This window comes from Canis lupus, chromosome 2 (assembly GCF_048164855.1).
Source record: "Canis lupus baileyi chromosome 2, mCanLup2.hap1, whole genome shotgun sequence".
NCBI lineage: Eukaryota > Metazoa > Chordata > Mammalia > Carnivora > Canidae > Canis > Canis lupus.
In genome coordinates, this window is record NC_132839.1 from 27,247,179 (window position 1) to 27,266,802 (window position 19,624).

General features: G+C 39.9%; 1 protein-coding gene across 3 annotated transcripts in view; it reads right to left on the reverse strand.

The window, feature by feature from the left end:
• RASGRF2 (Ras protein specific guanine nucleotide releasing factor 2) overlaps positions 1-19,624 on the reverse strand; it is a 239,499-nt gene that overhangs the window by 120,905 nt on the left and 98,970 nt on the right. For all 3 annotated transcript variants that reach the window (XM_072793339.1, XM_072793320.1, XM_072793330.1), the window contains exons 8-12: positions 14,363-14,472; positions 13,472-13,590; positions 7,370-7,530; positions 6,407-6,473; positions 5,555-5,691 (exon numbers count right to left, since the gene is read on the reverse strand). In XM_072793339.1, the coding sequence (XP_072649440.1) occupies positions 5,555-5,691; positions 6,407-6,473; positions 7,370-7,530; positions 13,472-13,590; positions 14,363-14,472 (594 nt within the window). The remainder of the gene's footprint in view (positions 1-5,554; positions 5,692-6,406; positions 6,474-7,369; positions 7,531-13,471; positions 13,591-14,362; positions 14,473-19,624) is intronic.

A 19,624-nucleotide genomic window follows, 5' to 3' on the forward strand; every position in this document is an offset into this window, starting at 1 on the left:
ATTAATAGGATTAATAGTATAACATGTATGTTCACAATAGCCCTGCGTAAGTTTGATGCAATTGGTCCTTAGACAATTGTTGAGAATGACTTCTCCAGCAAGGTCTTTTGAGGATCTTGCTTAAGGCAATACCTGTTCAAAGGTCCGTAGTCTACTATGTCTCCACCCTTTTTACCTTCTACCACTTCTAAGTAGTGGGAAGAAAGGTTAGATTCCATTTTTTTTTCTTTTAATTCACCTTTTAATTTAAAGTAAAAAATTCTCTATTGATTCCAGAGAAGCTATTTTAAGGGAGAAAGCATGTGAGAGTGCTATAGATTTCTTTACACAAGGTGTACATTTTCACACATCTGCCCAAACCAAGCTTAGAGGTGAATTTTAATTCTGCATTTTAGTTAATACCCATAATTACAGAAAAATCTGTTTAATACACTATTATGTATGACAAGAAGACATGCATAAATGAATGCACTATATTGAAATAAATGGTCAAATCCTCAGCCTCAAATTTTTCCCTATAAATAGATGAAAAGGGAAGAATTATTGGTCAAGACCATTAGCTATTTGTTCATTTTGTTGGAGGTGCCAACAGTTAATTATGGCCTTACTGGTGTAACTAAAGGTGTAATTAATCATTCAAGCAATTGTTACTTCTAAAAATTATAGCTCCAGAGAAAGAGGCCTGGCAAAACCAATAGTCGTAATTTTTATATCGAGTTCTTTATGTGAAACTGAGATTGTATCAATACTCAGAAACCACTTTATTATCTTAAATAAGAGCCATATGTGATTAGTGTAACATGGTACAATAACTTAGGAAGGTAGCTTCAAATCAAGTCACAAAAAAATTAAGATCTAGCAAAATAGAGTGACAAAAATAAAATGATGAAATAATGGAGGACATATTCATAATTTGACTTGAAAGAAAATGTTTATTTCCCTAGTCTATAAGGATAGCTCCAATGAATAGATGTCCATCTGGCATAAAAGATAAGAAATAAAAATGGTAGAAATGTTAATCTCATTGATAATTACAGAAATGTAAATTAAAACCAGTGGAGAATCCTACCACGTTTCCATTAAATAGGAAGATGTGATAGATACAACAAAACTCAACATTGGCACAGGACTTAGAAAAAAGTTGCACAGATACCTTGCTGATGAGGTATAAAATGATGAGGTACAGATTTCTTGCATTTTGGCAGTCTATCAAGTCATGAATCACGAAGTCATGGAAGTGAACAGGCCCTTTGTACCAACCTGACCCTCTGTGGGGAAGACAGGACAACAAGGGACCTTGAAAGGGAGAGTAACTCCCTGTATAACAATGCGCAGCACCACATCACATATTAATGCTAAAACCCAGAATATATCCAATTATTTAGGAAAAGCTGGAAAAGAGGTATGTTAATGTGGTAGTGTGTATGGCCATTAGAAGACCCCAATGTGAAGAATCTTCAGGAATACAGAAAGGTACAAATGAGGTAAAACACAAAAATAATGTATATATACACTGAGAGCCAAACTGTAAAATTATTTCTGTATGGCAGGATTGTGGAGGTTTTAGAGATGGAAACCACTGATTTTCAGAGCAAAGGTTCTCCAATTTAATTGTGCAAAAGTGATCTGTGGAGCTTATTAAACCTGGGGGGTGTCTGGAATATAGACTCAGGAATCTGCAAGTTTACAAAAATCCTCAGGCAACTCTACCATAGTTATCTGTGGAAATACTTTGATAAATATTAATTTAGTGTGCTGAGTATTGGGAGTATTATTTCCTTTTTACGTCCATATTCTTACATATACATAATAAAATATTAAACAGTACATTTTCAAGCATTCAGTGGGCTCATCTTATTAAAAATTAATATGTCCAGAGATATACTGGGAGACTGACAAATACCATCACTGTATGTATATTGCATAATTTCCCCCCTAAAACGAAAATATTTTAAGCAGAGAACAAAGCCAATGGAGATGCAGGCTGCTTGGCAGCTGGCTAGGCTCAATCAATAGCACAACCCTACAACCCACTAATGAAACCTTGCATTGGCAAAAAGGCTAAGTACCTCAGAGCACTCAGTACTATACTCAGCTTTTAGGAGCAGTTGATACATGACCGCTCCCTCCTCCTTGGTACATTTCCTCACTTGACTTCCAGGACACCACACCCTCGTGGCTGTCCAACCACACTGGTGGAACCTTCTCAGTCTTCTCACTGTTCTCCATGACCCCTGACTCAGTCCATAGCCCTCTTCTCACTTCTATCCCTATTTACTCCCTAGGTGGTCTCAATACCCTCACTGCCTTAAATGTGACCTAGATGACACAGACTTTCCCACCTGAACCTCTTAACAACTCACTTAACAACTCAGTAAGTTGTTTACTTAACAACTCCACACAAATGTCTAACCGCCTTCTGAAACTGAACATATCTGGAGTAAGCTTCTGATATTCACCACAAAATCTCTGTTAATGACAACTCTATTCTTCCAATGGCTCAGGCCAAAAACTCTGAAGACATCCTTGACTCTTCTTTTTCTCTCCTACCCCAAATATAAGCCATAATTAAACCCTGCTGGCTCTACCTTCAAAACGAATCCAGAATCAAAATCCTTATCTCAGACTCCATTCCTGCCATGCTGATCTGAGCCTTCAAGAACCCTCACCTGGATGACTACCATACCCTTCTCATTCAGCTCCCTGTTTCCACCCTTACCCTCCATTCCCAGTCTATATGCAACACAACAGGCCAAGAAACCTTTAAAAAGGAAGTCAGATAATGGAATTCCTTTGCCAAATTCTTGAAGAGCTTTTCATCTGACTCCGAGTGCAAGCTAAAGACCTTTCATTGGTTTAGGGGGCCCTCCCTGGTTGGACCTTTGTTACCACCCTGATTTCCTCTTTTCCTATTCTCCCTCTCATACATTCCACTTCAACCACACTGACTTGATGCTGTTCCTCAAAATAGGTAGTGTCCTCCTACTTTAGAGTCTCTGCAATTGCTCTTCCTTCTCTTTGAAATGACTTTCCTTTCTTCACATACTCGTATGGTATTTCCATCACCTGCTACAGTCTTTGTTCAGATGTCTCCTGTAGCCTGAGGTGACCACCATTTTAAAAGTGTACCTACCCACACCTACCCCCAGTAGTGCAATCCTTTCTACCGTGTCCCATCACCTTCTAGCATAAAATAGTATGCCTTTATTTATTACATTTACTCTTTATTTTTGATCTTCCTCTCACTAGAATGTAAGCTGTATGAGGTCAGGGAATTTTTGTTGTTGTTACCTCTTTTGTTCATGATATATCACAGGTGCCTAAGCAGTACCTGGCATATAGTATCACTGCATAAATATATTTGTTGAATGAATGTAATAATATATGCCAAAGCCACACAACATCAAGGCTCCATCAAATAGCAATTTCATGAATTATATAATTGGCACTCAAAACGATATAACTTTCTGTTAGCTTTATTTTCCAATTCACTTGCAGACACAATCTAGTAGAATTTAACATATCAGCCATTGAGACTTAGGGAAAAATATGAAGAAGTTGTATACTTCTGCCTCAAGATGGAGTCTAAGTAGGTAGACTCACTTGGATGCTTATGGCAGACAAAGCATTGTACTCTTTCTTGAAGAAACCGGTTATAGGATCATCCAAGCACGTAAGGGTCTTTCTTCCATAGCAATGCCACACCAGGCACACTAAGGAAGGTTTGGAGCTTTTATCAATTCTGTATCTTAGGACCCCCAGTTATATCATAAGGTAGAAGCTAGAAGCAGCTAGAAAAACATTTTTGCCTACTCCTATTCTCCCCATTTGCTCTACTTATCTTAGCTTCCTAACACCTACGTTGTTGCATTATACTGTCCATGGCCCTTTCTTCCCGATTGGCCTGCCTATCTCTTCGAGACCAGGGACTATCGCCATATCCCTGATACCCACATGATACCTGGTAGTATATGTTGATTGCTCAGAAAACATTCATAGAATCAGTGGGTGATTCAGAGTTTCATAAGGTAAGAGATGTATTACAAACAGGGACTAATGTATTAATTCTTACAGCACGGAGCTAATGAAAGTATTAATAAATCACCACAAGGATATAATTATGCAAATATAGAAGATCCCAAATCCCAAGTTTTCATTCTTTTTTTGGCCAGAAAAGAAGCATCTTCATTTCAAGCTATTTATTCACCATCAAAGGAATCCTGGGGCATATACATAAAAATCCAGCCTTCCTGTAGAGAAGGTTTAGAATGCTAATAAGGTTTGGTTTTGACTGGATTAGGTTTGACTCCTGAGTCAACACAGTTGTGTAACTTTGGACAAACAGCCTTCACCAAACCTCGTGTGCCTCACCTATGAAATGGGCTGATATTTCTGTCTACCTTCAGAATACCATTGTAAGGATCAAATTAGATTAAGTCTGTAAAATTTCTTTGACACATAAAAAAATATTTTGCCCTATATTGTCTATTTTCCCTCAGTTCTTAGTCACTCAGAAAAAAATTAATATTTTTACCTAAGATTTATATATAAATTACTATGAGCTCTTCAGAAGAGAAAAGAAGGTATTTGAATCTACAGTATAAGCTTTTTCCATTTGCCCCAATCTTGAGTTAACAACTTGGAAAATAATTACCAAGCCTTTTAATATTTTCCTTACACGAACATTTTTCTCCTATGCTGGCTAATGGAGTAAAAATTTTAATGTGGAGCTTGGATTTAGGAATGCCTAAGCCCAATCACAACTAGTTTTGATATATTTCCAATTTCTGAATAAAGGCAATTCCTTAACTGAGCATTCCCGATCAAGGAAAAGTAAGTAAATCCATTTCCTAATTTTTTTCTATATAAAATAAAGGAAAGCTCATTTTCAGGTTTCATACTACAGATACTTTTCTTTGATGGGATTCTTTAATTTGTGATTTCTCACCAAGGCCCTTGTTAGCTGTTTTTGTATCTCTCACCATTTTCCTACCTCAGAAACAAAGAAGCAAAAGATAATCTAGTGGGGATCATTGGATAATTTATCACTAACAGGGCAATTTTAAACACTCTTCGACACAACCAATTACACTTATAGCTTGTACAAAAATGCCCAGAAACTAAAATGCAAGTACCACATTTCAGGTAAATGTTAAACTTACAAAGAAAAACAAACAACAATGACAAATGATTCCAGCTCTAGCAAGATACACAGTGGTGATGGCAGTGACCACAGCAACCAGATGGAAGTTTTTTTTAATAAAAACAAAATAACTAAAAATCTTTCCCTCCAAGTTTATGTTGTGAAATTAAGAAAAATGACAACAGGGATGCCTGGGTGGCTCAATGGTTGACCGTCTGCCTTTGACTCAGGACGTGATCCCGGGGTCCTGGGATTGAGTCCCACATTGGGCTTCCTGCATGGAGCCTGCTTCTCCCCTTTCCCTCTGCCTCTTTGTCTCTCTCTGTGTCTCTCATGAATAAATAAAACCTTTAAAAAACAAAAAGAAAAGAAAAACAAGAACACAATTTACGGCAAATGCCACTTGCTTACCTGACTTATGTCGCTCGTCCAGGCAGCCTTCTCTTGGCGTGAAGGTGCTAACAAGACTACAGTGAAAGGGGCAGAATCAGGAGGCTCCACTACTATTTTAAAATCCAGGTGTCCAAACACTTGCCCAGAACCTTTAGCTTCAACACATGTAAAGCAAACAGTTAGATGTGAACATAAAGATACGAGTGATAGCTGCTTTCACAGAGTTCTAGTGACAATATTGGATCTCATTTCAGCAACATGGTACCTCTTGGGCTTCTCGGGCAAGGGGAAGCCTGTACTAAGCTCATAAGCAGACAAAGAAACTGAGGTCAGCAGGTTACTCAGGACTAGGATCCCCGTCTCCTAGTCACTTCCTGTTTTGTTTTCTTTCTTTTTCTTTCTTTCTCTCTTTTTTTCATTTCCATAATCTACAGAATTTCAATACTCTCTAATTTAATTCCTTTCTTCTCTGCCACTAAAAAGTCACTATCATGAGACAAACTCAGTAAAATGTGAAGTCCCAAAGATGGTTTAACAAGGTTCACAAGGTGGGCAGCCCCGGTGGCTCAGCGGTTTAGTGCTGCTTTCACCTGGGGTGTGATCCTGGAGACCTGGGATCGAGTCCCACGTTGGGCTCCCTGCATGGAGCCTGCTTCTCTCTCTCTGTCTCTCATGAATAAATAAATAAAATCTTTAACAAGGTTCACAGGTTAAATGATTCAACAGAACTTTTCATATGTAAATGACTTCAGGGAGTGTATTCTCAACCCCTTTCCTGCCTCCTTAAGCAGCTCTTCTTAGCTCTCAGTAGATAAAAACCATAAACCCTTGTTATTCTACTATAATTCTAAGAGATAGAATGTGACTTACAGTCATCATCACTTGCATCGGGCTCCTCAATCAATGTACATTCTATTAGAGAGAGAACCCCACCTGTCTGGAAACAAACCAATTTCTCATTAAGAGGCTGACAGTCTTGCATGAGTTGGGAAGCTCAGATTTATAAACCTTTCATTCAAATTGCCATGGAAGAAAGAGTAACAGTTCTGCATCGTAAATAATTTTTCATAGGTTCCAAAACTAAATTTAGTTGTGTAAAAAGTAATTAAACTCCTTGAACTTCATGGTTCTTCTCCCTCAAACCCCTCTCACTCACAGTGTTTATAAATTTAGCAAGTCAGTCTGTGGGAGAGTGGGAGGCACCCTGAGAGTGAATGCAGCTGAACCCATCAAGCAGAAAGTGCTGGAAGCAGTAGAAAGCCATCATCGTGGTGCTGGATGATATTTCGGGCACTAATAACAGAAGGTATGGATAGGGAAACTTTTTCTATGAAGAGCCAGATAGTAAATCTTTTAGGCTTTGCAAGCCATACAATCTCTATCGCAGTTACTCAATTCTATCATTTAAAAAAGCATGAGAGCAACCAGACAATATGTAAACACATGAGCATGGCTGTGTTCCAATAAAACTGTATTAACAGGCCGCAGGCTGTGGTTCGCTGCCTCTTGACAGAGCAAGATTAAAAAGCATCTAGCAAATATTAGATCAGTGCGCTGTCGTGATTTAACAAGATTTTTGCAGCTCAATAGTAATAATTCTTTCCAGGTGATTTTAATTGCACTTTTTAATGGAAATACACACTTAAATTTCTATTATTTTGGATACAACTGACAACAAAGTACATGTCAAGCTTAGCAACTGTACATTACCTCACTATGCGCTTGTGACAATCTGGGTTTTACGATACTAGGCGTGGGAAAGCCACAATCAAATTAACCTGGATGCCTCTCAAGTGCATGGACATAGATGGAATAGTCATGTAAAACCCGTACCTTGAGCAGATGTAGCTTTCCTCCTGAACTTCTTGTACAAATTAAAAAGTGTTTTGTAAATAAGAAGCACTGTCTTTCTCCTTCCTTTTTCAAAGACAATGAACCCAGGCGAACTTTACTAAGTTTTCCCCTCTCAACAGAAGGTACTTGAATAAGAGAACCTGGTGATCACAAAAGTGAAGAATACATAGCAATTAAAATTATGTCAAGTGAGAGCTGTTCTTGATGTAATAAACTCTAGGGCTTGTTTCCCAAGACACCAAGGACTTATTTGCTACACCCCTGGAAGAAAATCCGCTACACTATGAGCAGAAGAGGCAGTGTATTGTGTGTTAAGGGCCCAACTAATTCCTACTATTTCTGTGAAATGCTTTAGACTTGATTATTCATCTTTAAACTTTAAAAGAAGTTTGAAAGAAAGCCAAACTGAATTTAAAGAACAAGGCACTTTGGCCATCTGTCTGTTAGTGGTCTGGTCTCAATCAATGTATTCACTTAAGAATAAGATACACATTGTGTAATTATATACGATAATAAAATAACACAATAGAAAGAAAATAGGATTTATCCTTCCTGAGGCAGCGAAGGTAGAAACTGGCACATTAGTTGAGTTTACTTTGTATCTAAAAAATAAAATTCACAATTCATGTATATTATAAAAATACACAATTGTACAAGTCAATGCAATTGGTTAATTTTTAAAGGGCAACTATTTCAGGTTACATTCAAATTATGTGCAATAAGGGCACCTGGGTGGTTCAGTAGGTTGGATGTCTGACTCTTGATTTCCACTTGGGCTGTGACCTCGGGGCAGGGGATCAAGCCCCATGTGGGCTCCACACTGGGTGAGGAGACTGCTTGGGTTCTGTCTCTTCCTCTCCCTCTGCTCCCCCCTCTACCTCACTTATGCTCCCAATTCTCTCACAAAAATAGAATAAAATTAAATTAAACTTAAAAAGTGTGATAAAGAGTCTTTGTGGAATCTAAATGGAAAAGAACTCCTATAAACTCTATACCCAGAGCATTTCTGTGAGCAAAACTGTCTTCTATTGCATGTGAGAAGCTCTACGTAGACTAAATGTAATTTCACCCTAATAATGACCACCTTCTCCTCACAAAATAAAATCCTAATCTAAGTTAGATCTCCAACTAAAAAATACCAGGAAAGATTCTTGTGAATATCTTGACTTCCAATATACCTTGAGTCAGCAATATTTCTACTGTTTGTTCAATCTACCACCTACCCCAAATGCAGCCTTAAGAACCATTAAATGCATATTCATCCCTTTAATATTAACAGGAGTCAGCACTACAAAATGAGATTGTGGGCAACCTCATTTCCTCTTCATACATTTTCTGTGTTCTCTCTCTTTTTTTTTAAATGAGCATAGATTACATCCATAAGTGGGGAAAAACCCCACTAACATTGTTCATATATGTTAAATGGTAAAACTATGACTTGGGTCACAAAATGTTCACATTAGCATACGAATATTCCAAATAGCATCTACTTTTGAAAGGAGATCTAAAGAAGTGCGAGGCGGCGCGGGGGTGGTGGTGGTGAGGATCCAAGACTCCATGTGCAGATTCCATCTATTCAGGTGAGTGTTTAGGTGGGGCTGCCGGACAGACAAAGTAGGCAGCTATTGGGGAGCAGGGGGCTAAAGAATAGCGTGGAAGGAGTCCTGGGGGAGGGCGTGGGCCTGTGAAACAAAGGGCAGGAGAACGCTTGACTCCCTTGAAGGGAAGGGGCAAGAGGAGAGGGAAAGAAGGAGGTGAGGCAGGTGGGAGCAAGTTGTCAGAGAACACAGGCAGCAAGTAATTAAATCTGCAGAGTAGAGGAGGGGTGGGGAGAGCACAAGGCAAAATGCCTAGAGAAGTAAATGAGCAAGTAATAGCAAAGGGATTGTACTCATGGGGCTCACAGGGTGGAAACAAGGCCAAAGGAGCTCTTTCGGAAGACCTGGTTTGCCCCTCTTTTCACAGAAGGGAAAAACAGAGGCCCCGAGAGGCTAAGCAGCTCTCCTAAGGTCACACCTCAGTGAGTGGCACTGCCAGGAGATGGCAATGGATTTGGCTACATGAAAGCTGACCCTTGGAAAGGGATGGGGTGGGAGAAGACAATACATTCTAGCTTTGCCATGGGGGCCATGAGATCAGTTAGGGCGGAGTGAAAGACTGGAGCATAAGACAAATATCCTGGTGGATCAGTAGGTTTGGGAGTCATTTTCAGAAAGGTTATAACCAAGTGCATGAAGACTTAATATCATGCGTTGTTAAGTGCCTTCAGCATTCAATGATTTTGTAAAACAGAAATTACAGAACACATCGTTAGCTCATATATTAGTAATATGAATTTCACCTTTGAGGTAAAAATAAATAAATGTTTCCTTGGCAACGATACCCTAATATGCTTGATCTGTAACTGTTCCCCTCACTATGCACATTAGGTATAGACAGAAGTCTACACGTCAGAATTAAAAGTTAGCAATTTCAACACTATTGTTTAGTTCATAAAATAATCATAGTGGATTTTTCTCGTATTTCGTTTTATGTTTGACCTGGTGTTTCAACACAACTATAAGACTTGGAGGTTCCTCTCTAGTTGATACAAATGAAAGGAATATTTAGTATTAAATTAGTAATTCCTCAGGGTCAGACCATTGCTGTGACAGAGTCCTTTGCATCTCTATCATCGGTCACCTAATAATTGGGAGTCAATTTACAACAAAACTTCTGTTAATTCAATCACTAAATTCCCAAGAGTGGCATCCAAGATGGGCAAATGCCCAGATTCTTCATTTCACTCAGTAGTAAGAGGCAACAAAGAGTAATCTCCAGGTTATTGGATTAGGTATTTGAGAAGGTACAAATATGCCCAGACCCCACGTTACAATTCCAAAGAACACTGCTACACTGAGAGGACAGGATTTCAAGTCTGGGAATGATTAGGTTACTACCACAGACGTCCAGGTCTCATTCTCAGTGTCTTTCACTCTGAATTCAGTCACCTTCACTTAATGATCCTGATTCACATATCCACAAGATGCTGACTCTGCATAATGGGTTTTGTGCAATTGGTCAATTTAGAGTGCCTTACCTTCTATTAAGCATTCATATATATTTCATGTTATTGAAAAACAGAAACTCACTCCAAAATTTAGATCTTGGTTTTTAAATTTACATCACACTCTCCCAGGCATTAGTCTAGATATTCTTGTGAGCAATGTTAGCTCACGTAATCTTCACCACAGCCCTAAAAGCTGGGTAGTATTAACTACGAGAGCAAAGTAAGGCACAGGGGTGCTAAGTAAATCACCCAATATCCTACAGCAAGGAAGTGGAAGAGATGGGATTTGACCTCCACTGACATGGCAATACTGCCTTCATATAATTGCCCCAGACTTTTCCACCTCAGTTCAACAAAGTTTGAGTAGATTTTGGAAAATAAACGACTTTTCCAGACTATAATATGATAGAATCCTTTGCATCCTGCTCATTAACTGTTTAATAATTAGAATCAATTTACAATAGAACTTCTATTATTTTGATAACTAAATTCCCACAGGTTGACATTTGAGATTAGCTGATGCCCCTATTCTAAGGAGGCCTATTAGATGACCCAGAAGGCTTCTTTTTTCTAGTCTCAGAATAACAGTTCATTTGAGACTGAAACCGCAATATATTTGTGCATATGTACACACGTGCACATGCACACAGCCTGAAACATACCTCAAACCATTCCTAAAAGTAAATAACACAAATACTAGTGGACAATTAGAGATAGGCTGTAGTCCATTTCATAGAAAACAGAACTCAGCAAACTTCAAAAGAATAAGAAACCCATCTCACTGGGTTTTAAAGTCTGTTAAGGGTATTTAGTAGAAGTGATGATAGGAGCAACCGAAGCAAAACATTGTAAACTTCCCAAATTATATGTTAATTGGATTCCTTTCTACTTTCAGGTTCCAGTCTGATTTTTTAAAACCAACTTTATTGAATAATTCCTAAACACACTAACCAAACAATACAGAAAAATACCATAAAGGCAAATCATTATATCAACATCAATACGATAACAACATCAGATATATTAATAGCTGATAAAAGTGCTTTAAACATGTGGCAGAGAACAATAAACATCTGGACATGAATCAAAGGGAGAGGCGGCTCATGAGGGTTTTTCCTCAAGGTGCATTGAAAAAAAAAAAGACTTATTCAATGTATCCGACCTCCCAGCATTTTTCATTAGAGATGTTTTTTTCAAACTTAGATAAGAGCAGTCTAAGTTTGTAGAAATAAATGTTTATGCATAATAATACTTTTCAATCACAAGCCTTTTCAGAAACAAAATAGTGGTTACAGAAACATTTGTTTGCATTCTCACATATTATAAAGCTCTAGTCAATAAGTATTTTTTCCATGAACTCCAAATACAAGAAAAATACAAAACGAGACATCTAATAATCAAAACTGCAATTCAACAAGCAATTTGATTTAATGCAGTGCCCCTCTTTCAAGTATCTATAATGGAAAGCAGCATATAAAGGAAGAGAGAATTCATAAATACAGCCCTTCAGAGATACAATGACTGGGAGCGCCAGGCGTGCAAACATGTACCTACAACACACAAGAGGATGAAACACAGACATGAGAAGTGAGGGGCCCTGAAACCGGGACGAAGGTAAATTCATTCTACCTGGAGGGAAGGGGAGAGAATTGTCAAAGGCTCCCTAAAGGTGTCTGACCTGAGCCTGGAAGGACAAGCAGACCTTCAATAGGCATGGAAGGGATGGATAGGGGCATTCCCAGTCCCCACACTGGGGCCAGCACACGGGAAGGCACACGGGCAGGCAAGGGCCAGGAAGGCAGGAAGCCCCGTGGGGACACAGTCTGTGTGGAGCAACGCAAAGCGATTAGGAAGGCCTGATGCTGTTAGCATTATATTCCACTACATTTCAAGGAAAATCAGTATCAAAAGCCAAAAATGAGAAAAGCTATCCTTTCCTAAAATATACTTCCAAACTTTAACATATGTGTAATTTCTCTCTTTATCAACAAATAATGGAAAATAGAACAGCGCGTGTTACATTTTTTAAGTATTCTGTGCAAAAATGTAGGTTCACAGCTCAAATAATGTCTTGTTTGATGAAGTAAAAAAAAATTTAAGCAACACATTTTTGGTAGGCAATGGAAATGCAAATATCTTCAAATGATATTGGCTCATTACGAACAGAAGCTACATTAAAGGTTATTTCTAGTTCTAAATGTATGTGCCACCGCTCACCAAGTTCAAAATTATAAATGTGTGAGATGTGTTGTCTCAGATCAACTCCATGGGCCATGCTCCCTTCCCTCAGAACACCTAAGCACTTAAAAAGGATTTTGGATGAGGTTTACTTAGTGCGCTTTGCAGTGAGAGCCCCGGAGGGAGATGCACCATTAGGCTGTTGCATCTCGTTTCTGGCCCAAAAATCTTCAACACTTCAGAAGCTTAATATACTGGGTGATGCTTGCAAAGCACACATCCCACAAACAAGATACAAGATACGTTCACCATTACCAAAGCGTGGCAGGGGTCAAAAGACATTTCATTTGGCAACTGGAGTCACCAACTGAATTAAATCATATTGTGTGGGGCTGATCCAGAAGTGCTGATAAAGAATGGGAACAAGAGACAGCTGTTTTCACTTCGGACATTGTCCCCACCGCTATGTGAAAGGGCTTTGAGTAATGCAAGTTTCTCTTGGGCCTTTGCCTGTATATCGTCGCCACCTGGCACTGCCACTCTCATCGGCCAGACCGATCTGTCTTCCTTGGAGCTGTAGAGAATGTCTGGTCCACTGAGGAAGAGAGTCCAGTCAGAATGTAATTTACTGTCCCACTCGTGCTTTACTATTATTGTGTTGCTGTTTTTCATGGCCCCTGAAAAGAAACAGCACAAATGTGGGCCTCAGCCACAGCCTCGGTCAAGACCATGGGGATGTCCTGCATGAACAGTATCAATCACACAGCTCCAAAATGCTTGCCAGGATCTGCCAGTGACAATGTGACAGTTGCAGAGATCACTAGAGACAGTGGGTCCACCGAACAAGGACTTACCTTGGCGGATGAAAGTTTGGCTGGTGTCCAGCAAAATATCACAGCCCTCTACGATCATTCTTTCTATGGCCAGGTTCTTCCTTATGTTTTCAGTGTCACTCACTTCATCGTGCATTATCCTGTCAGACACAGCAGGGACAGATCACAGGAAGAGAGGTTTTGTATAGCTCTAGCAGGTATGCAAAGAGCTCTATCTGGGAAGCTCAGTTTTGAACTTGTATCAGTACAACTGAGGCTGTGAGGAGAGACCTTCAGGCTTGAACCAGCCATGACTCAAACCAAACCCAACGTACAACACAGTTCTAAATGACAAGTGGGTCAGCAACCAATGAGTACCCTGGGGGTGCTGCTTATAAATGCAAAAGGAAAGCAACATATCATTTTATGGACAGCCCCTTCATTGAAATTAGGATGCCATTTCTTAGAGGTGGAGCAAGTTAGAGACCTTTATGCCATTTATTCCATATAAGCTAAAGGAACACAGATGTAAATAATTCTCTGAAACAGTGCAGTCACTGAAAAATCCAAAATACATATTTCTTAGCTTTTTGCCAAATATGAACACAAAGACACAACTAAAAATTGTTTTTCTACTACGCTAAAAGAAATGTTAATATTTTCAAACTCAAACGCAAATACACCTATAATCTCAATCACATAAATTCACATGCTATAAAACCATTTTCAAAGATTGATTTTTTTTTCTTGGTTAAAATTAACGTTTATGCTGATTCAGTACCATCTGAAGAGCTAGCATTTCATGTTCAGGTAAATCGGAGAAGTTGGACTGTGTCTCACTTCTTATTCCCTGGATATATATATATTAGGTTTCCATAGAAACTAACTCGCTGGTTTCTCTAATCAAGCCTTTATTATAAGTTCTCTACATACCTGGACAGTTCCTCTAGTTTCGATTTAGCAAACTCCAGACTTTTCCTTTCCACATGCTCATGAGGTGTATGAGCTAGGAGTTCATGAAGTGTGATGATATACCTGGGGATCTAAATGCAAATAAAGGCCAGCATGAGCAAGAGGTCAGGATGAGTGACCCTGGGACATCCTCTCCTGTGCACCGTCATGTCTGAGAAATTCAACTCTACTTTTACAATTCTCAAATGAATTACACTTCAAACTTCACACACACATCCACATATCCACATTCACCAAGAGCACAAGAAAAGAGTAATAAAATATTATACTCCAAAGAAATGGTTGTTTCTTTAGATTTTTAACATAAGCATATATTTCTTAATCATAAGATTTGAAAATTGGTTCATAGAGAAACATAGTGATTATCAAGTCACATGAGTCCGTATTTTAGATATATATATTTTTTTATTTGAGAGAAAGAGAGAGATAGCATGAGCATGGGGAGTGAGAGAGAGAGAGAGATTGAGAGAGAGAAGCTCCCGAGCCCCACACTGAGCTCAAGCCCAGGACCTTGAGATTGTGATTTGATGTATGCAAAGTCAGATGCATAACCAACTGAGCCACACACCCAGGTGGCCCCACAATTTTTTTTTTTTTAATTCACATCCCTACTGCAATGTTCTCTTTAAGAATTTAAACTTGGGAGAAGACATACTCACCTTTATTACATTCTCTTCCTACTTTACCTTAACTCATCCTTCTAGCAGTAAAATGTATTGTTTAATTACATTATTTACTTATAGTTTTGTTTATGGATAAACTATCTGAATTCTGTCAAAAGCGGAAACTCCACCAGCCATATGACAATTTTAAATGAACATAGTAGAGATTCAAGTTTTACTGATTCTACTTATTTATTTATTTATATATATATATATTTTTTTATTCTACTTATTTATTTACTGGTTTACAGATAAAATTTTTTTAGAAAGCTGGGGCAGTGAAAAAAAAAAAAAAAGAAAGCTGGGGCAGTGGGCTTAACTTTAATAACAACATGCATGCACCGCAGCTGCCATAACGCGGCCTGCTATGGGCATGTATGCCCAAACCTCCACACCAACAGAAGGGTTATGTCCATTATACAGAGATAAGGAGGAAACAAAGCGTGAAGCGGTCTGGTAACTTGCCCAGGGTGGTCTCACAGTACATGACAGAGCCAGCCATGATCATGGCTCTCACTGGTACACAAACCCACTCGGTCTCCTCTGTGGGGCCTGGGGACTCACTCAACCCTCAAAAGGACTTCTGAGAAGGAAGAAAGTAAAACAGCCTCCCGGAGCGCTGTGGCTAGTTCCTTCCATCCTGTCCTGAGGTGTTGGCAGCCCTGTCCACGGATCTGCTTTTGCTCGTGTGCAGGGGGTGGCCTTCACTGGGTCACCTACTGTGGTCTACTGAGGGCCTATGTTTACGCATGAGCACAAAGGGCAGGGCCATCAGCACAGACATGGATCTGCAGTTGATATTCTGGGACCGTATCCTAGGGAATGTCATCCTATTAAAGTTTTGGAAGTTCAGACAGACTCCTTAAAGGAGGGAGACCCCTCCTGTGTAAGACATGTGGAGGACACTTCCTCTCCATCCCATAAACTTCTCCTGGTTAAGGTCCCTGGGATAGATACGCTTTCAAATATCCCTTCCGCACAAAGCCAGTATGCCTCTAAGTCAGCAGTCATACGAAGAAAATCAAGGCAAACAACAGCTAATGCACTAGATCTTTCATAACAAAGAAGGTAGGAGTGGGAGCGCCTGACACGTATGATGCAAGCACTGAAAACCCACAAAACTAAGTTTAGTCAATAGCTTCATGATCTTCCCCCATTAATTAAATCTATTTTAGAGAGCTCCTTGGCTCAGATTCAAGTAGATGGATTTGAAATTCAGAAACTGGCCCTTTCTACTTTCTGGTGGAGGAACAAACAAGCCTGAAGCTGCCAAAAAGCTGGGAAAGGACATTCTGCAGAAAAGTGGACGGCTCTCCAAAGAGCGCATCTGTATATTCAAGAGCTGATTATAAATCTGTTCCCCCAAAAAACAAGAATCACAGTAAGTGCTGTCCAGATGAATCATAATTCTCCTTTCAATTATGGAACAATGCTTGTCACTTTGTAGACATTAATGAGCTTGCTCTGCTGTTACAGTAAACAGGTGGCTAGAGCGGCAAGTGGCTACTTGCTGGAGAACATCTAACAGTTCTCGTAGGGGGCAGAATTCACGACTGGCTTACCTATGGACTTAGGAGCAGCTGAAGCCAATTTAAACAGTACCAGTCATGCCATTGTCTTTGCTAATTAAAAATTATATTAATAACTACATTATTTTCCATAAACAAATTTCTTGGCAACACTTGGACTTATTTGTCTGATAGTTCAATTGAGGATAAATTTACTACATCATCCAAATTCTACAATTCTTCCATGTTTCAAAGCTCAACATAGTACATTAAAAGCAGCAATTGACTTACTTGACAAAGAGCCCAGAACACTTGCTCTTCTATACATATACAGGCTAAAAGCTGCCAATCGCCTCTCCCCTATGCCCACACCAACCTCTGCCCCCGTGTCTAGACTCAAGTAAAAGTCTGGCCAGAGGTCCCTTGGTGGCATGAACTAGAGTCACTTCTTCTACTGTTATCTAATAGCACACACACACAAAAAAATGTAAAGTGCCTCAGCCTCATCCCCAGGTCCAGCCTCCACTAGAGCAAGGTGGAAGTGCTAAAGTACTACTGCTGACACATGTATGCAGGGCGAAGCAGAAACAGTTGGATCCTTCAAGGGAGCAAACACTTTCATGACTATTTCACCTCATTTGTGAAAGAACCAAAAGGCAACAAGAAGGAGGGAATGAACCTAGTGAGGAAAAAAACCTTCAAGCTTCTAGAAAGGGCAATTTTCCCCCAAGTGTTCCATATGGTTACTCCTAGGGAGAAGGCAGGAAGAAGAGACACCAAGTGAACAAGACAAAGAAGAGACATCAAGGAGAATGAGGCTCTTAGAGGTAGCAGATTCTGATGGTTTCCCCTCTTGGTCTATTCAAGATAGTTCTAGGGAAGCAAATAAATAAATAGCACAACTTAATGTTCTTTCAATTTGCACACTTCCTGCAATTTGGACCAACTCTGGCTAAATTCTTCAAGTTTGAGGTTTCTCCCTGAACCTCCCAGGCTCTCAGAACCAGTGCCTTTGGTCTGGAAGAAGCCACAGAGCCTCAACATCTGATCTATCAGCTAAATTCTAGGGTTTGGGGCCACCACAGTCTTGGACTGGGGGTTCCTGGACCAGGCTCCTTGAACCCCCACATAGTTACCCAACCCAAACTTTTAGAACTGGTGCAGTCCCCCTAAAATCACAGAGTCAGCTAGACCTCTGGGAGATGACTAGAGCTCAAGTGCCTCAATTTTAAGAATAAGAAACCAAGATTTATATTGTTTCAATTATTTTCCTCAATGCTACAACTGAAGAGTGAGCCAGACATCCAGGTCTTCTAAAGATTCTCAGTCCAGTGGTCCTTTCATGACATTATGGGAATTCCTTGGAGTCAATGAAAATGCCAAGTCATTCTCATTGGGCTTAACCTCCAGGGCAAAGGAGGGAGGGTGGTAGGAGAGTATCTCAGCACTTTAAAGATGATCCAAAGGACTTTCCAAGGCCCTACATTCTACTGTGTTTGGACACCTCCCCTAAAGCTCAAGTGCAGTCGTGTCACTTTAAAACGCTGAGAGAGGGGCACCTGGGTGGCTCACTGGTTGATGTCTGCCTTTGGCTCAGGTTATGATCCGGGCATCCTGGGGTTGAGTCCTGCACTGGGCTCCCCACAGGTAGCCTCCTTCTCCCTCTGCATATGTCTCTGCCTCTCTCTGTGTGTCTCTCATGAATAAATAAATAAAATCCTAAAAAAATAAAATAAAATACTGAGAGAATCACACCCAGGGAAATTAAATAGGCCTCAGGAAGGCATTAATGGGCTATCAGAAAGGGAGCTAGGTACCTCCCTGAATATTCCATGTGCCTTTGATAACTCTACCTTTGAATAGTCACCCGAGGCAAAGTTGCCTGAAAGACACAATTTCGGGTATTTAATCATCATCCAGAGTAATGCCAAATATTCAAACAGAATCTCAGAACACTGCACTATATAAAGTTTGTTTTGCTATAAATAAAGGCTTAAATTACAATTTTTATAAGGTAAAAAAAAAAAGCAAACTTTTTTTTGTTTGCTTTGAAGTTTTTCTTGTAAAATATTTCCTCAGAGAGGCCAAGAGTTCAAACAACTCAGTTCCATGAAACAACACAATAACATTATAAAGTTTCACTATATTTAAGTTGTTTCAAATGCATCCTTTTGGTTTTTAAAAACCTTACTCAACCTCTACGGTGATTTCCAGGATTTCAAGCAGGATTGACCAACTTTAAGACAAACAATTATGACCCAGAGCAACATTTCTTTCTGAGGCTACACAACGATCTGCTGGGGTCAGCGGTGCCTGTAGGGGGGCAAAGCTCTCCGCAGAAGCCCTAACACATGATGAGGAGAATCGGTTTACCACATGACAATCTGGAGGCCTGGCCAGAAGCCCCATAAATTCCACAATGAGAACACTCAATGCCTTTCCAAAAGAACAGAATCAACGCTTTTCAAAAGAATGGGAGATTCAATTCACATTTTGACTTCCCCAGTCCTCACTCAAAGACTTGGAATGGTAAAGCCTGCGACACAGGCAAGGACACAAGTGTGCTCGGTCCCTCAGGGACCCTCTAATGCCAAAAAGGTAAATGTAAGGACAAGGCCCAGCCTCAATGCAAGAACCCGACTCTGGGCCAAGAGTGCCCAGGTCCTGCCAGGGCCTCCAGACCCTTGGTTTCCTCTGTGGCCCAGCCGTCCTCCTTTGGCTCTCCAGAGCTCCAGACAAGCTCGAGACCAGTTCCAATAGCAATTGTAACGGGGCAGGGAGGATGGGCAGGAAAACAAAGATTTTCCCAGCAGTCACTCCACCCTGCAGGAGCCTTTTATGCAACCAGCATATACTGGAACTTTTGCACAGCATCCTATTTCTGTAAACCTGATAATATTTTTAAACATGCTGGAGGAGGAGACTCCATGGAAGAAGTCTGTGTGGTAGCTTTCTGTAAAGAGAAAATTGTGCCACTTTGCACAAAATCATTCCTGATTTAATCGCTTCAAAAATGCCTGGTTTAAAAAAAAATGTCTGCTCTTCTTCCCTAT